The 17,982-nt window shown below is 37.7% G+C and overlaps 1 protein-coding gene across 1 annotated transcript in view; it reads right to left on the reverse strand.

Moving 5' to 3' along the window:
- Positions 1 to 3,822: 3,822 nt before the first annotated feature.
- The window catches only part of KIN (Kin17 DNA and RNA binding protein), a 29,025-nt gene continuing 14,865 nt past the window's right edge, over positions 3,823 to 17,982 (reverse strand). The window contains exons 6-13 of the mRNA XM_036908165.2: positions 15,904 to 15,952; positions 14,947 to 15,004; positions 13,120 to 13,249; positions 11,859 to 11,909; positions 9,927 to 9,995; positions 8,941 to 9,040; positions 7,533 to 7,633; positions 3,823 to 4,148 (exon numbers count right to left, since the gene is read on the reverse strand). Coding sequence (XP_036764060.1) covers positions 4,086 to 4,148; positions 7,533 to 7,633; positions 8,941 to 9,040; positions 9,927 to 9,995; positions 11,859 to 11,909; positions 13,120 to 13,249; positions 14,947 to 15,004; positions 15,904 to 15,952 — 621 coding nt within the window. The 3' untranslated portion in view covers positions 3,823 to 4,085. The remainder of the gene's footprint in view (positions 4,149 to 7,532; positions 7,634 to 8,940; positions 9,041 to 9,926; positions 9,996 to 11,858; positions 11,910 to 13,119; positions 13,250 to 14,946; positions 15,005 to 15,903; positions 15,953 to 17,982) is intronic.

Below are 17,982 nucleotides of genomic sequence, written 5' to 3' on the forward strand. Positions count from 1 at the left end.
AATCAAAAGAGAGGTAACTCCAAAGACCCAGTAAGATCAAAGTAAAAATTACCTGGCTATCTGAATATACAAAAATGCTTACACAATACATATGTATGCTGCACACACAAAAATGCTGTAAGAACTTAACTATGATAATTCTTAACATGTCTCACACTAGCCATGTCTACACTCTGAGATATCAATGTAAGAGAAAGAAAAATCAAGGATGGTTCTTTTTAATAGTGTAATGACTCAATTATCCAGTTATCATTTCTGGGGTCACTTCAGTCAACCCAATGACCAACTTACAATCAAAGCTGATTCATATCCAATCTTGTGATTCCATTTTACAAAAGTAGGAACTAAGTGTCTACTGGTATCAGTGAGTGGTCTCTTACTGAGGTCCAGTGAAGTCAGGGCAGATTTTTAAGTAGCTGTTCCAGATTATCAAGTTTCTTTTTATTGGTCAATCATTTCACTTAAATATCAACTCACGGAACATTGTCAGTTCCTATACAAGCATCTTGGGTCTATACTTGCTTCTCACTGTTACCTTCAGCACCCACTGCAATGGCTTACTCATAGGATACACACTCAGTACATGTTTATTCAATGCATTTGCTTCAACAGGTCAGCAAACAGGCAGTAGACAAGGGAAAAATCAGCAAGTGAGGAAATGGGATCCAAGGTCATAGCCAAGGAAGAAACCTATGGGAATTTGGTTTCCAGGACACAATGCCAATAACCTGATATGAGCTCAATCAAGTTGATGGAAAAGGATAGCTTTCCAAAGAATAAGAATACAAGCCATGGCTTGGGAGAAAATATTTGCAAAAGACGTATCTGTTAAGGGACAATTACCCAAAATATACAAAGAACTCATTTACAACTCAAAAATAAGAAAACAAAACAACCCAATTATAAAGTGGGCAAAAGACTTTTAACAGACACCTCACCAAAGAAGATACACAGATGACAAGTCAGCATATGTAAAAATGCTTAACATAATATCATTAGACATCGCAAATTAAAAAGAGGTACTACCCAACACCCATCAGAATGACCAACATCCAAAACACTGACAACGCCAAATGCTGGTGAGGAGGTGGAGCAGCAGGAACTCCCATTCACTGCTGGTGGGAATGCAAAATGGTGCAGTCACCTTGGAAGACAGCTTGGCAGTTTCTCACAAACTAGACATATTTTTAACATATGATCCAGCAATCATGCTCCTTGGTATTTACCCTAATGAGATGAAAACTTAAGTCTACACAAAAACCTACACAGGGATGGTTATAGCAGTTTTATTTGTAATTGACAAAACTTGGAAGGAATCAAGATGTTCTTCAGTAGGAGAATGGATAAACAAACTGTGGTACAACCAGGCAGTGGAATTACTCAGCATTAAAAAGGAATGAGCTATCAAGCCATGAAAAGACAGAGGAACCTTAAATGCCTATTACTAAGTGAAGTCAAGTTGACCTGAAAAGGCTATATACTCTATGACTCACAACTGCATGACATTCTGGATAAAGCAAAGCTATGGAGACAAAAAAACCACTGGTGGCCAGGCATTGAGTGGTGGGAGAGAAGGATGAGTAGGTGGAGCACAGGATTTCAGGGCAGTGAAGCTGCTGTGTATGACATGATAATGGTGGATACCTGTCCCTTGTACATCTGTCCAAACCCACAGAATGGACACCGCCAAGAGTGACCCTAATGTGAAGTGTGGACTCTGGGTGATAATGACGCATCAGTGCAGGTTCATCAGTTGTACAGACGTCCCATCTGGTAGGGATGTTGATAATGGGGGAGGCTGTGTGTTTCATGGGGGTGGGGGGATGGGGAATCTCTGTACCTTCCCCTCAGTTTTGCTGTGAACTAAAACTGCTCTAAAAAATAAAGTAAGAAAAAGAATAGCTTATGATGCTTTTAAGAGAAAGAAGGTCAATATAAGACTTGATTTTAGGTGTTTGCATCACTTGGCTTAACATAAACACTGTTGGCCTCTAAGAACTTACAGAGGAAAGTGCTCCATAATGAAGAATCAAATTTTTTGTGCTTCATATTTTTAAAATGAAATGTAACCTCAATTATGCTGCTTTATTTTATTCTGAGATAATTTCAGGAAAACACTGGGGAAAAATTACATGTGGAAGGTACAGATGAAACTTTTTTTTCCTATGAAGAAAACCAGAGTTGATTATAAATGTAGGTTATCTGGGGGAGGCATCTGAAATTTGTCCTGTTTCATCACACTATTATCAGGGAGAACCATTCTCCCTGGGCAGATTAATGCCAGGCGAGGCTGCACTGCTTGGATCCACCCACACGCAGTACCATCTACTCAACACTTAGGAAGTGCTGGGCTCCGCGTCTGAAACTTACATGTAATTTTTGTAGTTCTCACAACTGCCCTGCAGAGACACATTTCCTGAAAATTTATACATTAAAAACACTGAAATTCACGAGCATTAACTTTTCTAAGATTACACAGTTAGTGAGTAGAAGAGCCAGAATTCATTTTAAAACCCACCTACCTCCAAAACCCAATTCCTTTCCACATTACTCTGCTGGTAGTTATTTCAGACACTCATCCATTCTGGAAGAACATTGTAAAACCACTGACATCATCTTCTTCCTATTCCTCATGCTCCCAACCTCCTGACAATGGAATTTATCACATCTCCCTGACTCTGGGTTCAGCAGAGTCAGCTCAAGGGGTTGGCAGATGACCCAGGTCTGGCCAATCAGTGTATCCTAATCCTTTTATTTGGAGTGATTTGTCCTGGTGTGCACCGTTAAGCCTCAATTTCAGGTTTTCTGTCTGAACTGTGACAGAAGGGTGAAGTGCAGAGCTGGAGCTGCTGGCAGTCATCCTGTATTGTAAGAGAGCCTGAGACCAGAGCCCAACACTGAGAAAGCAGACGCAGAGAGCAAGCCCTCAGTAGGCTGTCCCCACTCTGAATCCCACAGCACCTGAAGCTAGGGTCTTCTCCTTGTTATGTGAACTAGAAATTTCCTTTTTAAAATTTATTGATTATGCATAAGTGAAGTGTGAAGTGGGCTTCCTGTCTTTTGCATCCCTAAATAATATACTGCTCCACTTACTTAAGAATGTATAGCTCAACACTGCTGTTGGATTGTAAAAAGGTGCAGCCACTTTGGAACACAGTCTGGCAATTCCCCAAAATGTTACACTCCACTCCTAGGAACTGCAATAATATATTCACACAAAATCTTGTTCATGAATGTTTATAGCAGCATTATTCATAATAAATAGCCCAAAAGTGAAAACAAAAATGTCTATTGACTAATGAATGGTCTACAAAAAAATGCAATATATCCATACAAGGGAATATTGTTTGGTCATAAAAAGGAATAAAGTACTGATGTGCTATAGCATGGATGAGCCTTGAAAACACAGGGTATGTAAAAGAAGCCAGTCACAAAAGACCATATATGTACGATTGTATTTATATGAAATCTCCAGAACAGGCAACACAATAGAGATGGAAAGTAGATTAATGGCTGCCAGGGGCTGGGGAGAGAGGGAGAGTGGGGAGTGACTGTGGGGACAGGGTTGTTTCTGCAGTAATAAAATGCTCTGAAATCATATGGTGGTGGTGGCTGCACGACTGTAAATATACTAAAACCACTGAATTGTATACTCTATAATGGGTCAAACTGCATGGTGTGTGAACTGTGTCTCAATAAAGCTGCTATTCTATTCATAGATTGATTTTTAAAAATATTTACAGCACTACTACTGAAAATATAAATTTGGAGTCTATGAAGGATTTCCTCTAAGTATATTTTTCTAAATTATCCTACATAAAATATCTTACAATATTATTTTAATGAATATAAATCATCAAGAAAATCTTACAAAGGAAACAAAAAATAATAAGGACAAAATTACACAGTTTTGATACTTCCTAAGACAGATTTTTCTGTAAGTTCAGCTATACAAATATACAGTAAAATTTAAATAAATCCAGTTGCTTTATACAATAGAAGTACCCTAACACAGTAGAGTCTTGTAATGTCTTGGCAAACACCAATTTGATGCTTAGGATTTTAATGTTAACAAATTTTCAAACTCAGGCAAGTTTAGATATGTCTTCATACTGAATTCCTTCAACTCTGCGTCCTTTTAAAGGGCCCTACAAATTAAAATAATTGAAGAAAAGATTAAGAACACACATGAACTTACAAGACAAGAAAATGACACTACACTTCTGGATATAAATTTGCCTTTGCCATAACCCTAGAATACCATTAAGGCAGCAAGTATTTCCACATGTTTGTAACTTGTAAAAATATACCACATGCTCTCATTACAACACTGAGTGTCCTCAGTGGTATGGGGTGTGTCACAAGGGGCTGCGGCTGAGAGCTGCAAGCTGTGTGGCACCTCCTGCTTCCTGGGTGGCCACTTCTCCCCATTCCCTGAGTGGTCAGATGTGGTCCTAAGGCAGAGTTCCAGCCACAGGTGTGCACAGCAGTGACGCATGCCACGTGACACGCAAGCCATCACAGCACACAAACCACTCGCTGAAGACGGTAGAGCCATGAGTGGAAGATCCTTGGCTCACAGAACACCCTTTAGAAAAGAGCTGCTCCCTGATCAAGAATGCCTGTTTTTGACTTTAAGAATGAGAAGTTAGCATCTGTCACATTTGTGCCATTATCAATTTGGGAGTTTTTTTTTTTCTTTAACAGAAAATAGCATTATTTTAGGCACCACAGATACTCATACTCAAATGTTTGTCTAGTTTAGCTTTGACAGACTGGTCTTCATTACAAAACATGAGTCCAAGCTTCAATATATTTTCTTGCCCTGTTCATTTCCAACAGGAAGGGGCAGAGACAAACTGGAAATGAAAGGTAATATCTGTCAGAAAAGCTGATGCCACCTGGGAACAGAGACTGAGAACATGGACTCTAGATCCAGGCTGACCAAGTTCAAGTCGCACCTTCAACAAGTGATGGGATCCCTTGGTGACCCACTGTCCCCTAGCAGGGAACAGTCATAGTACCTCTACCAGGAGGCTGATATATACATATATCATAAATTTACATAAAGTGCCTAAACCATCACTAGAACATAATGAGAATATGAACACAATAATTCTCAACTCTTATTACTAAATCTTTTGGTTAAAATTTGAAAGTTGGTCCTCTCCCTTGTAAAATATAAAATGATGATGATGACGGTGACAATGTTGATGCCTCTAACCCTGAACTGAGATTTTAACATTTTTTATTGAGAATCATACTTTCCCTTACAAATGCCTTTAAAAAGCCATCCTTTCAATATATAAGAGTGGTTGTATTTAAAAAAGCATGACCCAGACTGAATCTTTCATTATCAAGTTGAAAGGTCTATGGTCAATTACACATTTATAAGAACACAGAGCTGGGAATAAGATGGAGGCCAGCCACTAGGTTAATTAGGCAAAGAGTTGAAGATGTTTCTGAGTAATTTGTTAGTGATCTAAAAATCTGCTTAATAAATGTATATATTTCAAACATTATGAGACTGATAGTATGATTTAAGATGTCAGAAATGATGAGAATAGCAGAAGAAATCACTTGAAAAGCTCATGCATTTCAAGACAGTGACTCAGAGAAAACACAGGGACATGAGAGACCGACAGGCAGACACATGCACAGAAACGTAGATTTTTTTTTTTAATGGGGGCAGGCTGCAAAAGGAAAAGAAAAAAAATCCCCCAAATTAGCAGGTGGGTTTCCTCTTCCAAAAGTACGTGCTGTTTTGCAATCAGCCAGAAGGCTTTATGTGTGGATTTCCCCCTGGGTTCCATCTCAGCACAGCTCTGCAAGTGATGACAGCTTTAGAAAAGAGGAGGACACCGTGTGATGCAGGGAGGGAGGGGAGAGACTGGCCCGGGAAAATCACACCAACTGCACCCACAGGTGTCTGCATGGAACCTAGAATATCCTCAACAGGAATTGTTGTTTTGTGTTTCCTATGATGAAAACATGAAGCAGGATCTAGAGTGGACAGTATTATGCAGTTAAAAAGTGGAGGAGAATCATTCTTCCAAGGGAATATGAGATTTTCCATGACTGATTCTGACTGAGTCAAAGAGAAAAATGTAGTGAGTTTTTCAAAAAAAGTCCATCTGTCATATAGTCAGACTGATAAATTCCTCAATGAAAGGTGAAGTTCCCTTTTCCTTTTTCCCCTTATAGTTTATATTGGTGACACTTTTGAGGTCAGTACTGTCAAGTACTTAATTTACTTAAATGTGATTTCTCTCAAATAGGGACCTAAATGGCTTGTCCAGAAACGTTCCTGAGACACATATTCTCTATCCAGTCCAGTACGTTTAGGGGGCCTGTGAATCCCAAAGAAAACATATAAAATTTGGTAGTTAAAACATGCAATTTTTTGGAGAGAGATCAGAAATTTTATCAGACTCTCCCAGGGGTCTATTATCCCCAAAATACTAAAACTTCCTGTCCTGGAGATGAAGAAGTATTTCACTTACAGACAATGCAGTAGTTCAGAGTTCTGGCAAGAATCAGGCAGTTAGGCAAAGCGCGTTTCAGATCTTTCCTTCTGAAGACCTCTTAGGCCTCACTCACAGACCTGTCAGTGACTTATCTGTTCTAAATCAATCAACACTTTTACTTGCACATCAATGTTCTCTAAATTAATTGCTTTATTGATCTGTTACTTTAAACCCTTTATAAAAGGGGAGGCATTTAAAAAATTGGTGTCTGCCCTTTCTGCCATTAATCATGACTACCCACTCCAGCTAATGATATCACACCCCACTGGGTTTTATGTTACACGTGAGAGAGAACAGGTCAGGATACAAACTCTACACATTGTGTACAACTCTATAAAATAACAAATATTGGAAAGGTACAGACTAGAATAGTGGGAGTTTTTGTTTGGCTGGGGATGATGGGTAATTTTTTAAATTACTTATATTATATTGTATTTCTCAGGTTTTATTGCAAGGAGCATTGTTATAAACTGAATGGGTCCCACCCAAAATTCATCTGTGGCAACCTAATGCCCAATGTGACGGTATGTGGATATGGGGCCTTCGGGAGGTAAGTAGGTCATGAGGGTGGAGCCCCATGATGGGATTAGTGCCCATATACAGGGACCCCAGAGCGCTCCCTTGCCCCTTCCACACATGAGGACATATGAACCAGGAAGCAGGCCCTCACAACACACCACATTTGCCAGTGCCTGGACCTTGGACTTCTTGCCATTAGGATGGTGAGAAACAGATTTCTGATTTATAAGCCGTTCAGTCGATGGCATTTTGTTACAGCAGCCTGAACAGACAAGACACCTACACATTTCTTTTGAAATCAGAAAATAAAACACTTTAGCAATGGCAGAGTCATTAGGGAAAATAAGCTTATAGGTTTCCAAACAGGAGAGGAGACAAACAAAATACCCAAACCCTAAAGCAAAACAAAGACCAATCCAATGAAAAAGAATTATATAGCACATCATAAAAGCAGTTAGAAATTTGTCTTTGGGTAAACACACTTACAGTTTCAATGACTATTGTAGCTGAAAAAGTCTTCTCACTGATGGATTCTAAGGTAGCTTCATTTCCTCTGTAGCCTCCATTTAAAACGAGAATTCTTTTTCCTACAATTGAAAAGAATGTAACATTGAATACAAAGAAAATGTCCACATTTTTCTTGCACTTTGTTATAGCAATTCGATTACGATGAATGAACATAACAAAAATAAAACCCTTCTCTTAGTTCTTAATCACTTGATATTCTAAATAATATTTAAATATCTAATAGTTTATAGATACATTGATTACAATAACATTATAAGATTCGTTTTTTTTACTTATGTGTCAAAGGGATATGCTTTAACTTTAGATTGCAAGGAGTATTAAAGTACTTGGAGGAAATGCTAAGAATCCAGAGTAACCAGAAAAAAATTAGATTACTTCAATTTGTCTTTTTAAAAACCTGTAAGATGGTTTGGCAGTTTTATAAAAATGTTAAACATATGCCCACAATGTGAGTGAGCCATTCTAAGTATTTTCCCAATAGAAAAGAAATCAATGTCCATATGTAGACTTGTATGTGAATATTCACATTTTATTTGTAAGAGCTAAACATTAAATAATCCAAATGTCCATCAACAGGTGACTATATACTTAATTAGTAGCATACTCATACAATGAAATACAGTCTCAGCAATAGAAAGGTGTGAACTACAGATGTATACAATACGGAAGAAGTGAAAAAAATCCAGAAAAAGAAACATGATACACAGTATGTTTTATTCATACAAAATTCTAGAAAAATATGAACTCATCTATAGTCATGGTAAGTAGATAGGTGGTTGCCTGGGGGGACATGGGAGGCAGGAGTAGAGGGTTGCCAGGTAAGATCCTGAAGGGCAATGAGGAAACTTTAGGGGGTGAAGGAGGTATTCATTATCTTGATTTTAGGGATGGTTTCAGAGGCATATTCATGTGTTAAAACTTATCAAATTGTGTATTTTAGACAAGTTATAATCATAGCGTTTTTACTAAATATGTTTAAGTACCCAAATGATCCACACAATTAAAGGAAAAAAAACATAAAATAATAGACTTTTACTTTACTTTCTCATGCAGCTAAGCAAATATATTAACAACTCTAATATGATTGACTTTTCCCAGATATATCTGTGTGTGCTTCAGAAAAAATTTAAAAAAAGAACCCTAGGAAGGGAGATTTATTCATACCACAAAATAGCTTTCTCAGAGGACTGGTGATGTAACTAGCACATCACCTGAAGTCAAAGAGACATCAGTTATATTGGCAGTTAAATATTTCTAAAAAGGAAACTTGTATCAACTAACAATGAATGTCAAAAAACTATGTTTTTAAGAATGGAACCATTCATTTCACTAGCAAAGACATTAAATGGTCTGTAAAGAGATTTACCTGGTGCTGGAATTACTGTTTCTAAATGAGTCTGGTCAAGTTTCAGCTTGTCTCCAGAGTCAATCATCTTTACAACAGCTGTATATTTGTCAATTACTTCCTGTCATGTGAAATCAATACTTTTATAATAAAAGAAATATGTGAACACAAATTTCAAAGGCCAAAAATAGGTAAAATGAAAACAAATGAAGTCCCAGTCATTAAGATAAGAGTAACTCCTTCTATAAATGATATTGTTTTCTATATTAGAAATATGATTCCTCAGCCTATGGTTCTTAGTAAAGAATTCAATTCAAAATTTAGTTAAGGTTTTCATCCAGAAAGAATGAAAGACTGGTGATCTTAAGGATAAGACTTTAAGAAATATGGTGAGAGGGCTAATTCTGCCTAGCTTCAAGAAGGGCAATGTATGCATGCAGAGTGCTGGGTGCTGGAATGAAACTATATTTAGGATTTGATAATATGGGTAACTGTTGAACCAATGTGCTGTATACTTGAAATTCATAGAAGATTATATATCAACTGTACTTCAATTAAAAAAGAAGAAACTGTATTTAGGAAGTACAAAAGGAAGAAAAAGACTGGAATGTTGATTTTTAAAATTTAAAATCCTGGAGCAGCAAAAAGTCTCTCGGGCAAAACACAAGAAGTCATCCTCGGAACTCTGGGGCATAAGCGTATTGCCTGTCATTAACAAAGAGAATTTATCTTACTGACTAGCAAAGCAGGCACTTAAAGGTTAAAGGTGCCAATGGGACTTCATACATCTTATTTGCTCCAGTAAGCAAGCAGACCATGGTTAAGTAAAAACTATGGTTGGAAATAAATTATTTCCCCAACCATTATGAATTCAGCTTTCCTTTTCTGGAACCATCAAGAATCTTAGAAACAATGCCAGTGCTGCTAGGACTGGATGTTTAATACCATGATAGCTTTACCCTGACCCTAGCACCTTCCACAGACCCATCCTTAACTGCAGTCATCACCTTAACAACACCCTTCTTCTTATGATATTTCTCTCCAAGTTTTTTGGTTATAATTTTCACGATGATTTCCTAGAAAATAACAACAGAAGAATAAAGATGAAAAGAAAGGCCTAAGTTGTCTTTTCTTAGTTTATAAAATGAAGCTCTCCAATCTACCTCTGTGGACTGTGGGTTATTCTGACAAACACATCGCCCATGCAAAGTACGAGACACACTGAGTCGTCAGAGTGCTGGTGGCTGGTCCTTACTGTAATGTACTCTAACTCTGAGAGGAACTATGGAGAAAAGCTGAATACTGTAATACATGAGAAAACTATCAAACAGAAAATAGAATTCAAGTTCAAGTATGGCCAAAGGGAAAGTGAATTCAGAGACTACTTAGTACTTAGAATGCTTTGTCTTTTTTGCTTTGGTTTGCTTTCTTTCTTCTTTAAATGGATGGTTCTTAACCAAGGGCACATAGCAGAATCACCTAGAAGGTTACTAAAAATATGCATTTTCACCCCAAGGGACTGGAGGCTGTTGGCAGTGAAACATGCAATTTGAAAAACAACTACAAAAAATTTAGTTATTCTCTGGGTAAGAATTAGTACTGTACACAAAATTCTTGATTACATTTTAACAATATATGAAACTATGAATGTCCAAATGCCAGCTTCCCTAATGGGGAAAACAGGCAAAATCATTCAAGATGGCTTCTTCCCTATAGTCTTTACAATCATCACCCAAACCTCTACTCAGAGATCAGGGGTCAGGGGGCTAATGCATCCCAGGAAGCTGTACTGCCTATTAGCCAAGAGTGCTGCCTAAATTCAGTTGCCAGAAATACTGGCTCACCGCTGGCTGACTCAGTGACCTTGGGGAAACTACTCAAATACTCAATTTTCTCACCTGTAGAATAGGAATAATGACAACAAATACCTTATAGGACTGACACAAAAATTAACTGAAATCATTCACATAAAGTACCTATTTTCTATTTAACACAGCAAGTATTTTTATGTAAGTTATTTCATGATTCTCCCCATGATCACCAGGTTAGAAATGTTTCCCATGTCTGAGGACATAAACTAAGATGTGGAAGTTAAATTATTTTGAAGCCGTGGAAGAATGACTAGGGGTACTTAATGTTTACAAGCTAATAATTCCTTTAGTTTAATTCTTTCTTTTTATGGGCACCTTGAATTTAAGCCTGGGATTATTGTCAGCTTTTACTATAAGACAAAGGGCTGTCTTGTCAGAAATGAAATTGAAAGGTAGATTTGCAAATGCAGAATCCTGGATTTCTTGAGCTTCAAGGTATTATTAACCTTATTTCTCAAATCAGAAGTTATCTAAATGGTGTGTTACTTTTCACTCTCCTATGACTGATCAAACCAGCTGCTTTAAGAACATCTAAGCCATCCTTAGTTTTATGAAAACTTCACATCTCAGTAAATTCAAAACAGAGCATCCATACATAATGGTTTTTACATAAGTGTTTGAAAATTATTATCTTAAAATAATAGCAATAATAAGTACACAATAAAATATACACTTCTCCTCGAGTTGATAAAATTACAATTTGCTTTTTTTTGACAAAGTGCCTAACAGGTATCAAAGTCCAATAAGTTGTAAATTGAAAACAAATACTTTGGCATTTGCAAATCTACCTTTCAGTTTCATTTCTGAAAACACAGCCCTTTGTCTTATAGTAAAAGCTGACAATAATCCCAGGCTTAGATTCAAGGTACCCATAAAAAAAAAAATTAAACTCAAGGAGTATTATTAGCTTGTAAACATGAAATACTCCTCCAATACTAGCACTTAAAGGTCAGATGGCAGAAAAGTCATTGAAGTTATAAATCTATGTAATTTACATACATTTATGCCAAATGCATTTTAAATCTTCCACTTAGAAGTTGGAGCATGCCCAGCACCCTGGGTACTCACAGGCTGCAGCCAGCAGTCTGTCCGAGAGGTTCTCTTCATTTCCTCTTCAATCTGTGGAGCACACAAGGCATTCATAACACTCTTTCTTTAAAATCATCAATTTATTTCAAATACCACTCTATTTAGCAAAAGAACACCCTGTACTTCTCTCTACACATCATGTTCACCATGCTCCAGCCACACAGATCTTTCTACCTGTCCTTCCTGCCTCAGCACTTTTCCATGCTCCCCATGCCCAAACCCCCTTAGCACTCAGCATTCTGCAATTGCTTATTTCCTGGTTCACTTGTTCATGGAAATCTCCCTCGCTAGAAGGAAAGCTCCAGAGCACGCAGGCACTGTGATTTTCTACCTGCTACACAGATGCAATACCTTGCACAACACCTAGCACACAGTGACGACTTAGTATCTGTTGGATGATGAACCACATCATCCACATCACACAGTGAGCAGGTTATATTATACTTTCAGCCATTCAGGCTGCTGTGCATTGTGTGAGGACACAGGAACAGGGAAGGCTGAGCAGTCACCTCCTATCCCTTCACAAATGAGACCAGAGGAGGTAATGCTACAGGGAGAAAAGGCAGCTTCTTGTATCTACTTATTCTTTTCCTTAGCCTGACCCCTTTTTCTCCTCTTCCACTTATTTCATAATTTCACTGATAAGGTAAGGCTATATGTGGCAAGGAAGAAAGGATGATTTAGGAATATATGACAAACCTTCTAAGAACTGCTCCAGAGTTTCAGATAGATTCAGAGACAAAGTATGGCCCTAGATCCAGATAATCACAGGTTTTCAATGACTTATCTTATAAACTTAGCCGTCAGGTTAAACCAAATTAAAAATATGTCACAGCTTTCTCTTGCTGGCGAGTAGGTAGAAGGTGGAAGCCAGAGGCAATAAGAGAAGAGCACAGGTTGATGGTGGGGATCCAAGGAGATGCCAATTTCACAGAACCACAGAAAGTGCACAGAGCTTCCATTTGTAGCTTCTTTACTACTGGCGTCCTAATTTAATTACTGACCATGAATACACAGAGAGTTTTGAAGACAGCACTAGAAGCAAGAAAATAAGCCCAGTTGAGCAGACTCTGACTCTCTTCAGATGGAACTGCATCTAGGCTCCTTTTCCCTACTTAGTATATGCACATTTTTCAAACTATATTAATCTAATAATTGGTGAAATTATTTAACTTTCCTTGGTTTCAGTTACATCATTTCTCTAGGTACTAAGAGGTGAAAAGCAGCTCATATGCTGTACCTCCATGATTTCATCAAGGGCAGATTTCTTTTTCTTCTTCTCTTTTGACTGAGCTGTGCTCCGGGAAGATTCTTTACGTTTCACTGATGCTGAATTCCCCATTGTATTCAATGCACTTGGTCCCAAAGAACTGATGAAGAGGAGAACCATGCTTGTTAACAAAATCTATGCACAGATGAAGGCTTTATAATGTGCAAAATGAAAACACAAAGAAATGTGTTCCATCATTAGTTTACAATGGATCAGTCAAAACTCTGAAGGATCTGCCTTCATCTCTAACAGGACTGTAAGCACCATGAGAACACGCAACTCTTCCCGTCTTAATTAACTCCCTGCCTTAAGTTAGTGCCACTATAGTCAGCAGCACTGGCTCTGGGGTTAGGCAGATCAGGGTTGGAGGCTACTTCCACTAGGATCTTGAGCAGTTACTTTTCCTAAGCTCAATTCCTCATCTATAAATGGAGATAATAATGTGACCCAACTCAAAGCTCAACTGTAAGGACTAAGTAAGATGTTTATAAAATGGCTGGCAGAAGTCTAGCACTTAGCTGTCAGTTCTATTATTTAAAAGCAAAGATATCAACATGTCACTTAAAAGTTTTTGATTGCTCCTGACTGCCTAGAGTTGACAGTGTAACTTCTACATCTACTAGTGCCAATATAAGATTGTCACCAGTAGCCCCAGAATAGTCTCTGACTTATTACATTTACTGGCCATTCTGAATAACCTGCTAGTGACTGAGCCATGCCTTGTGCTTCATGCCTCTGCAAATCTGTACATGATTCTTTTATACTTAAAATAATCTCTCCATTTATTAAAATTATTTAAGATTCATTCTTCATGAGACTTCTAGGATCTTTGTTTTTTTAACTGCTGTAGTACTTTATGGAATTCATCACACTCGAAACAAAAAAACTAAGTTAGATCTTAAATAAACAACATATAAAATAGTAAGCAAAATAGCGAATATTACCCAAGTCAAGATTAAGTTCTAGTAAATACTGGTACCTTCCTGAGTATCTTGTCTTATTTATTCTTTTAATCCCCATAAGTATACTGAATGCACTGCATATCATAAAGATCTGGTGGAAGAATTGATAAGAACTGCAGAAGAGAACATGAGAAGCAGACAGAAGTATGTGGCTACATGCTCTTTCCCTAGGGGGCAAGTACAGCCTGCTGCTTATTTTCATAAATGTGATTTTACATTCATTTGTCTACCTGTTGTCTATGGCTGTCTTCTCACTTGGAAGCAGTTAAGCAGTTGTGAGGAGGACATATGACCAATGAAATCTAAAATACTTACTATGTGTCCCTTTTCAGAAAAGGTTGGTTAATTCCTGCTCTGTGTTGCACTGTCTAGGAGGAAAGGCAATTATTACTGGGTGCCTACTAGTGTATCTATACTGTACTAGATGCCGAGGGGATTGGTGAATAACAGTTTCTATTTTCAGAAAAATAATACAGCAGGTAAAACAATAAACATATACCTCAGGTAATACCTAAACTTACCAAGTGGTTATGACAGAACAACAAATACTATTACAGTAGCACAGAAGGAACCATTAAATGGAGAATAACTCATGCAGAAGCAATAGTTTATCATGTGAGGCATTTAACCAAAAAGAACCTTTCTTCAAAAGACAGGAGCATCTCATCATAGGCAAATAGAAAAAACATTTGCTAAAAAGACTAAGTGAACAAAAAATCATCAAACAAAAAAGTTACAACCCAGAAAAAAAAATTCACAATACTTCAGCTTTTAAAATGTAATCAACATTCCACAACAATTTCCAAGTTTTAAGATACCTGTTCATATAGCTCACCTTGATTTGGAAGATGCCGTAGCTGAACTACATGCTCCTTTACTCAAATTAAATGTAACTGCAAGAAAAAAATTGATGTTCCATATATTTAAGGAAAAGTAAAATAAAACTTGTAAGATACCACAAGTGTATCCACATGGGCACACGCATACATTCTGAATGAATGAGATCTGGAATGCTCCTGTCTAGAGACAATTCATGCCTGTAGAATACACAGGGTGGGCCCTCACACAGCAGGGCAAGCCTTCTTCAGCTGATGGAGCTGACACCCCACCCCCCACTCACCCCTTGTCAACAGAACTCCAACTCTGTGTAGCTGCCCATACTGCTCACATGGGGCTTGAAGGGTTCTATGTTCTGAATGTTTGTGCCTCCCCAAATTCCTGTGGTGAAGTCCTAACACCCAAGGTGGCAGAATTAGAAGGTGGGGCTTTTAGGAGGTGAGCAGAAAGGCTCTTTTGCTCTAAACCAATCAAAATAGTCCCATTCCCTTCCACAGGGACTGTTCTCGAGGTGGGCACAATACAGTCTGGCCAACGACAGGCAAAAGGTAGCCTGCCTGGCAGCAGGTGTTTTCAGGGAAACACTTCATTGCTCCTGGGTCACTCCAGAAGAGGTGCCCTCTGTCATCCTTGGGACGATCCGAGGTCTGCACAGGATGGCTCAGAGTGCTGGCAGCCCACCCTGTGTTCCACTGCTGATAATAAGGCATCCAGAACTACCTCACCTCTGGGACTCTTATTATGGCAAGATATTTCCTTATTGTTTAGGCCAATTTTGGACAGTTTTGTTACTAGTAGGGCATCCTATCCAATTCATGTTATTACCTTTTCATTTATGGATAAGAACAATACAATCCAGACAGATTACGTGTCTTGCTCCCAAATATGTTGCTAGTTTTTGGCAGACCCAATACAAAAGCATTCACATTAAAAGAAAAAGAAAAAGTAAAACTACCTTTCTCTTCATCATTTTCTCTGCTTAATTCCGTAAAAACAGGGACCTCCTTAGGGGGGAAAAAAAGTGTGAAGGTTTGGTTCATGGTGCACTTACTAAAATATTCAGTAGTCCTAAGTTACAACTTGCTACATATGTTATAAAGCAGCTCTAAGACACAATTCATGATTAAAATCCTAATTAAGAAATTATTTGTATTATAATATTCATCAATTGAGTTATTCTCTCTACCAAACTCAGGCCTACATTTTTATTACCCCCATTTTCATTTCCATTACAATTTAAACAGGAAACAACATATAACAATAAGCTTTAGAAAGTTTAGCTAGAGGATTACTTTAAAAAGCAAAACTTTTCTGTATTGTGGGATAATTTAGTGTAATGGTCAAGAGTCTAAGACTAACTCAAATAAAACTGCATATAAAATTCACCTCTGCAAACTATTAGCTTTCTCATCTTTGCCAATCTTATCATCTTCCTGAAGCCTCAATTATTCTATCTTTAAAATAGAGATAACAGACATATTTAGAGTTGTTAGAAGGGTTAAATAGGATAATATAAAAGAAACACTTAACATAATGCCTGTCATAGTTTTTTTTAAGGTTGTTTCCACTGCTAAAAAAAGATGTTCTTGCGATCTAGCTAAAATATTCTTTTCTTATGTAATGTCCATAAAAGATCTCATAAAGGCAGGCAAAAAAACTTTTTTAAAAAGTGATCTTATTTTTAAAAATTGATACATTCTACACTTACTGAGAAAGCCCTGACCAGTCGTGTTTCTTGGGCCTTTTGGGGTAAAGATATTATTTATCCGTGGAAAGTACAAATCAACTTGAAGGTCTTAGCAATATTAAGCTAAAAATGTTACAAAACAATAATGCTATTCCAAAAAGCAAACCACTCTCTTCTGCAAATGTGAGGATGTGATCCTTAATTTCTACAAATAAGAAACTAATTCTTCCTCTATTGAAAACAGAGACTTAAATTTTAAAAAGGTGAAATTCAAGAACAAAAAGCTTTCCATCTTAAGCAGGAGTTTAAGTTTAATACTTTGAGCAGTTGAACCATTGTTCCTGTTTTAATATAGAAAATTCCTAAAAGATTATGAGGATATGGATATTAAATTAAGTAATACCACAATACTTACACACACAGACTCACTCATCAAGAAGGTCAATCAACATGGTATAAAAGCTGATTGATAAACTGATCCTTACTGATGTTTTAATTCTTATCACATGCTATTTATTTCCTGTGTCACTCCATACTGAACAGCTTATATAAGAACTATACAACAGTGACTGAGCAGCTGTTTTCATAATAGTCAAAAACTAAAGACACAGGTTTCTCAACAGGAGGAGAAATAAATTGTGATATTTATAGAATGGAATACTACACATTGATTAAAAGAAAAAGTGAATCACCCATGGGAAAGAACACAGATGAACTACACCAACAGAACATGACGTCTGAGCTAAAGAAGTCAGACACAAAGAGAACATGCTGTGTGACTGCGTTCCTGCCAAGTTCAAACACAGACTAAACTGACCAATAAGCAACAGTGGTACAACACAACAGTGGCTCTATCTCGGGGGACAGGGAATACTGACTGGGATGCACATGAATGAACTGGACACAGGAGCCGTTCTCCATCTGGATCTGGGCTGTGGCTCTACACAGGCTCTCACCCTACCTATCTATCTAGTGACACACAGGTATGTACAAGTTCACTGAGCTGTAACCTGAGGTCAATGCACATCACATACTTTACTACATATATGTTATACCACAATGAAGTTTTTAAAATACCAGATGGCGAGTGGTTTCACATGTAGATGCTAGGCTGCATTTTCCTACTCAACTTTTGTGATGCAAACTACAGTAGGCAGGGATTGTTTGCCTTTTGCTCACGACTATATCCCCAGGCCTAGAAGACTGCCTGGGGACTCTTTGCTACCCAATAAATATTTGTTGAAATAAGCGCCTTGGTTAGTCATTCTAATACCTGAACCTCCTTCACCATGCCCTCCTGCCCCGATTTACCTGGGCTTTTGCCCATTAATTCTGCAAGACTCCTCA

Source organism: Manis pentadactyla, chromosome 3, assembly GCF_030020395.1.
Source record: "Manis pentadactyla isolate mManPen7 chromosome 3, mManPen7.hap1, whole genome shotgun sequence".
In the NCBI taxonomy this organism is placed as follows: Eukaryota; Metazoa; Chordata; class Mammalia; order Pholidota; family Manidae; genus Manis; species Manis pentadactyla.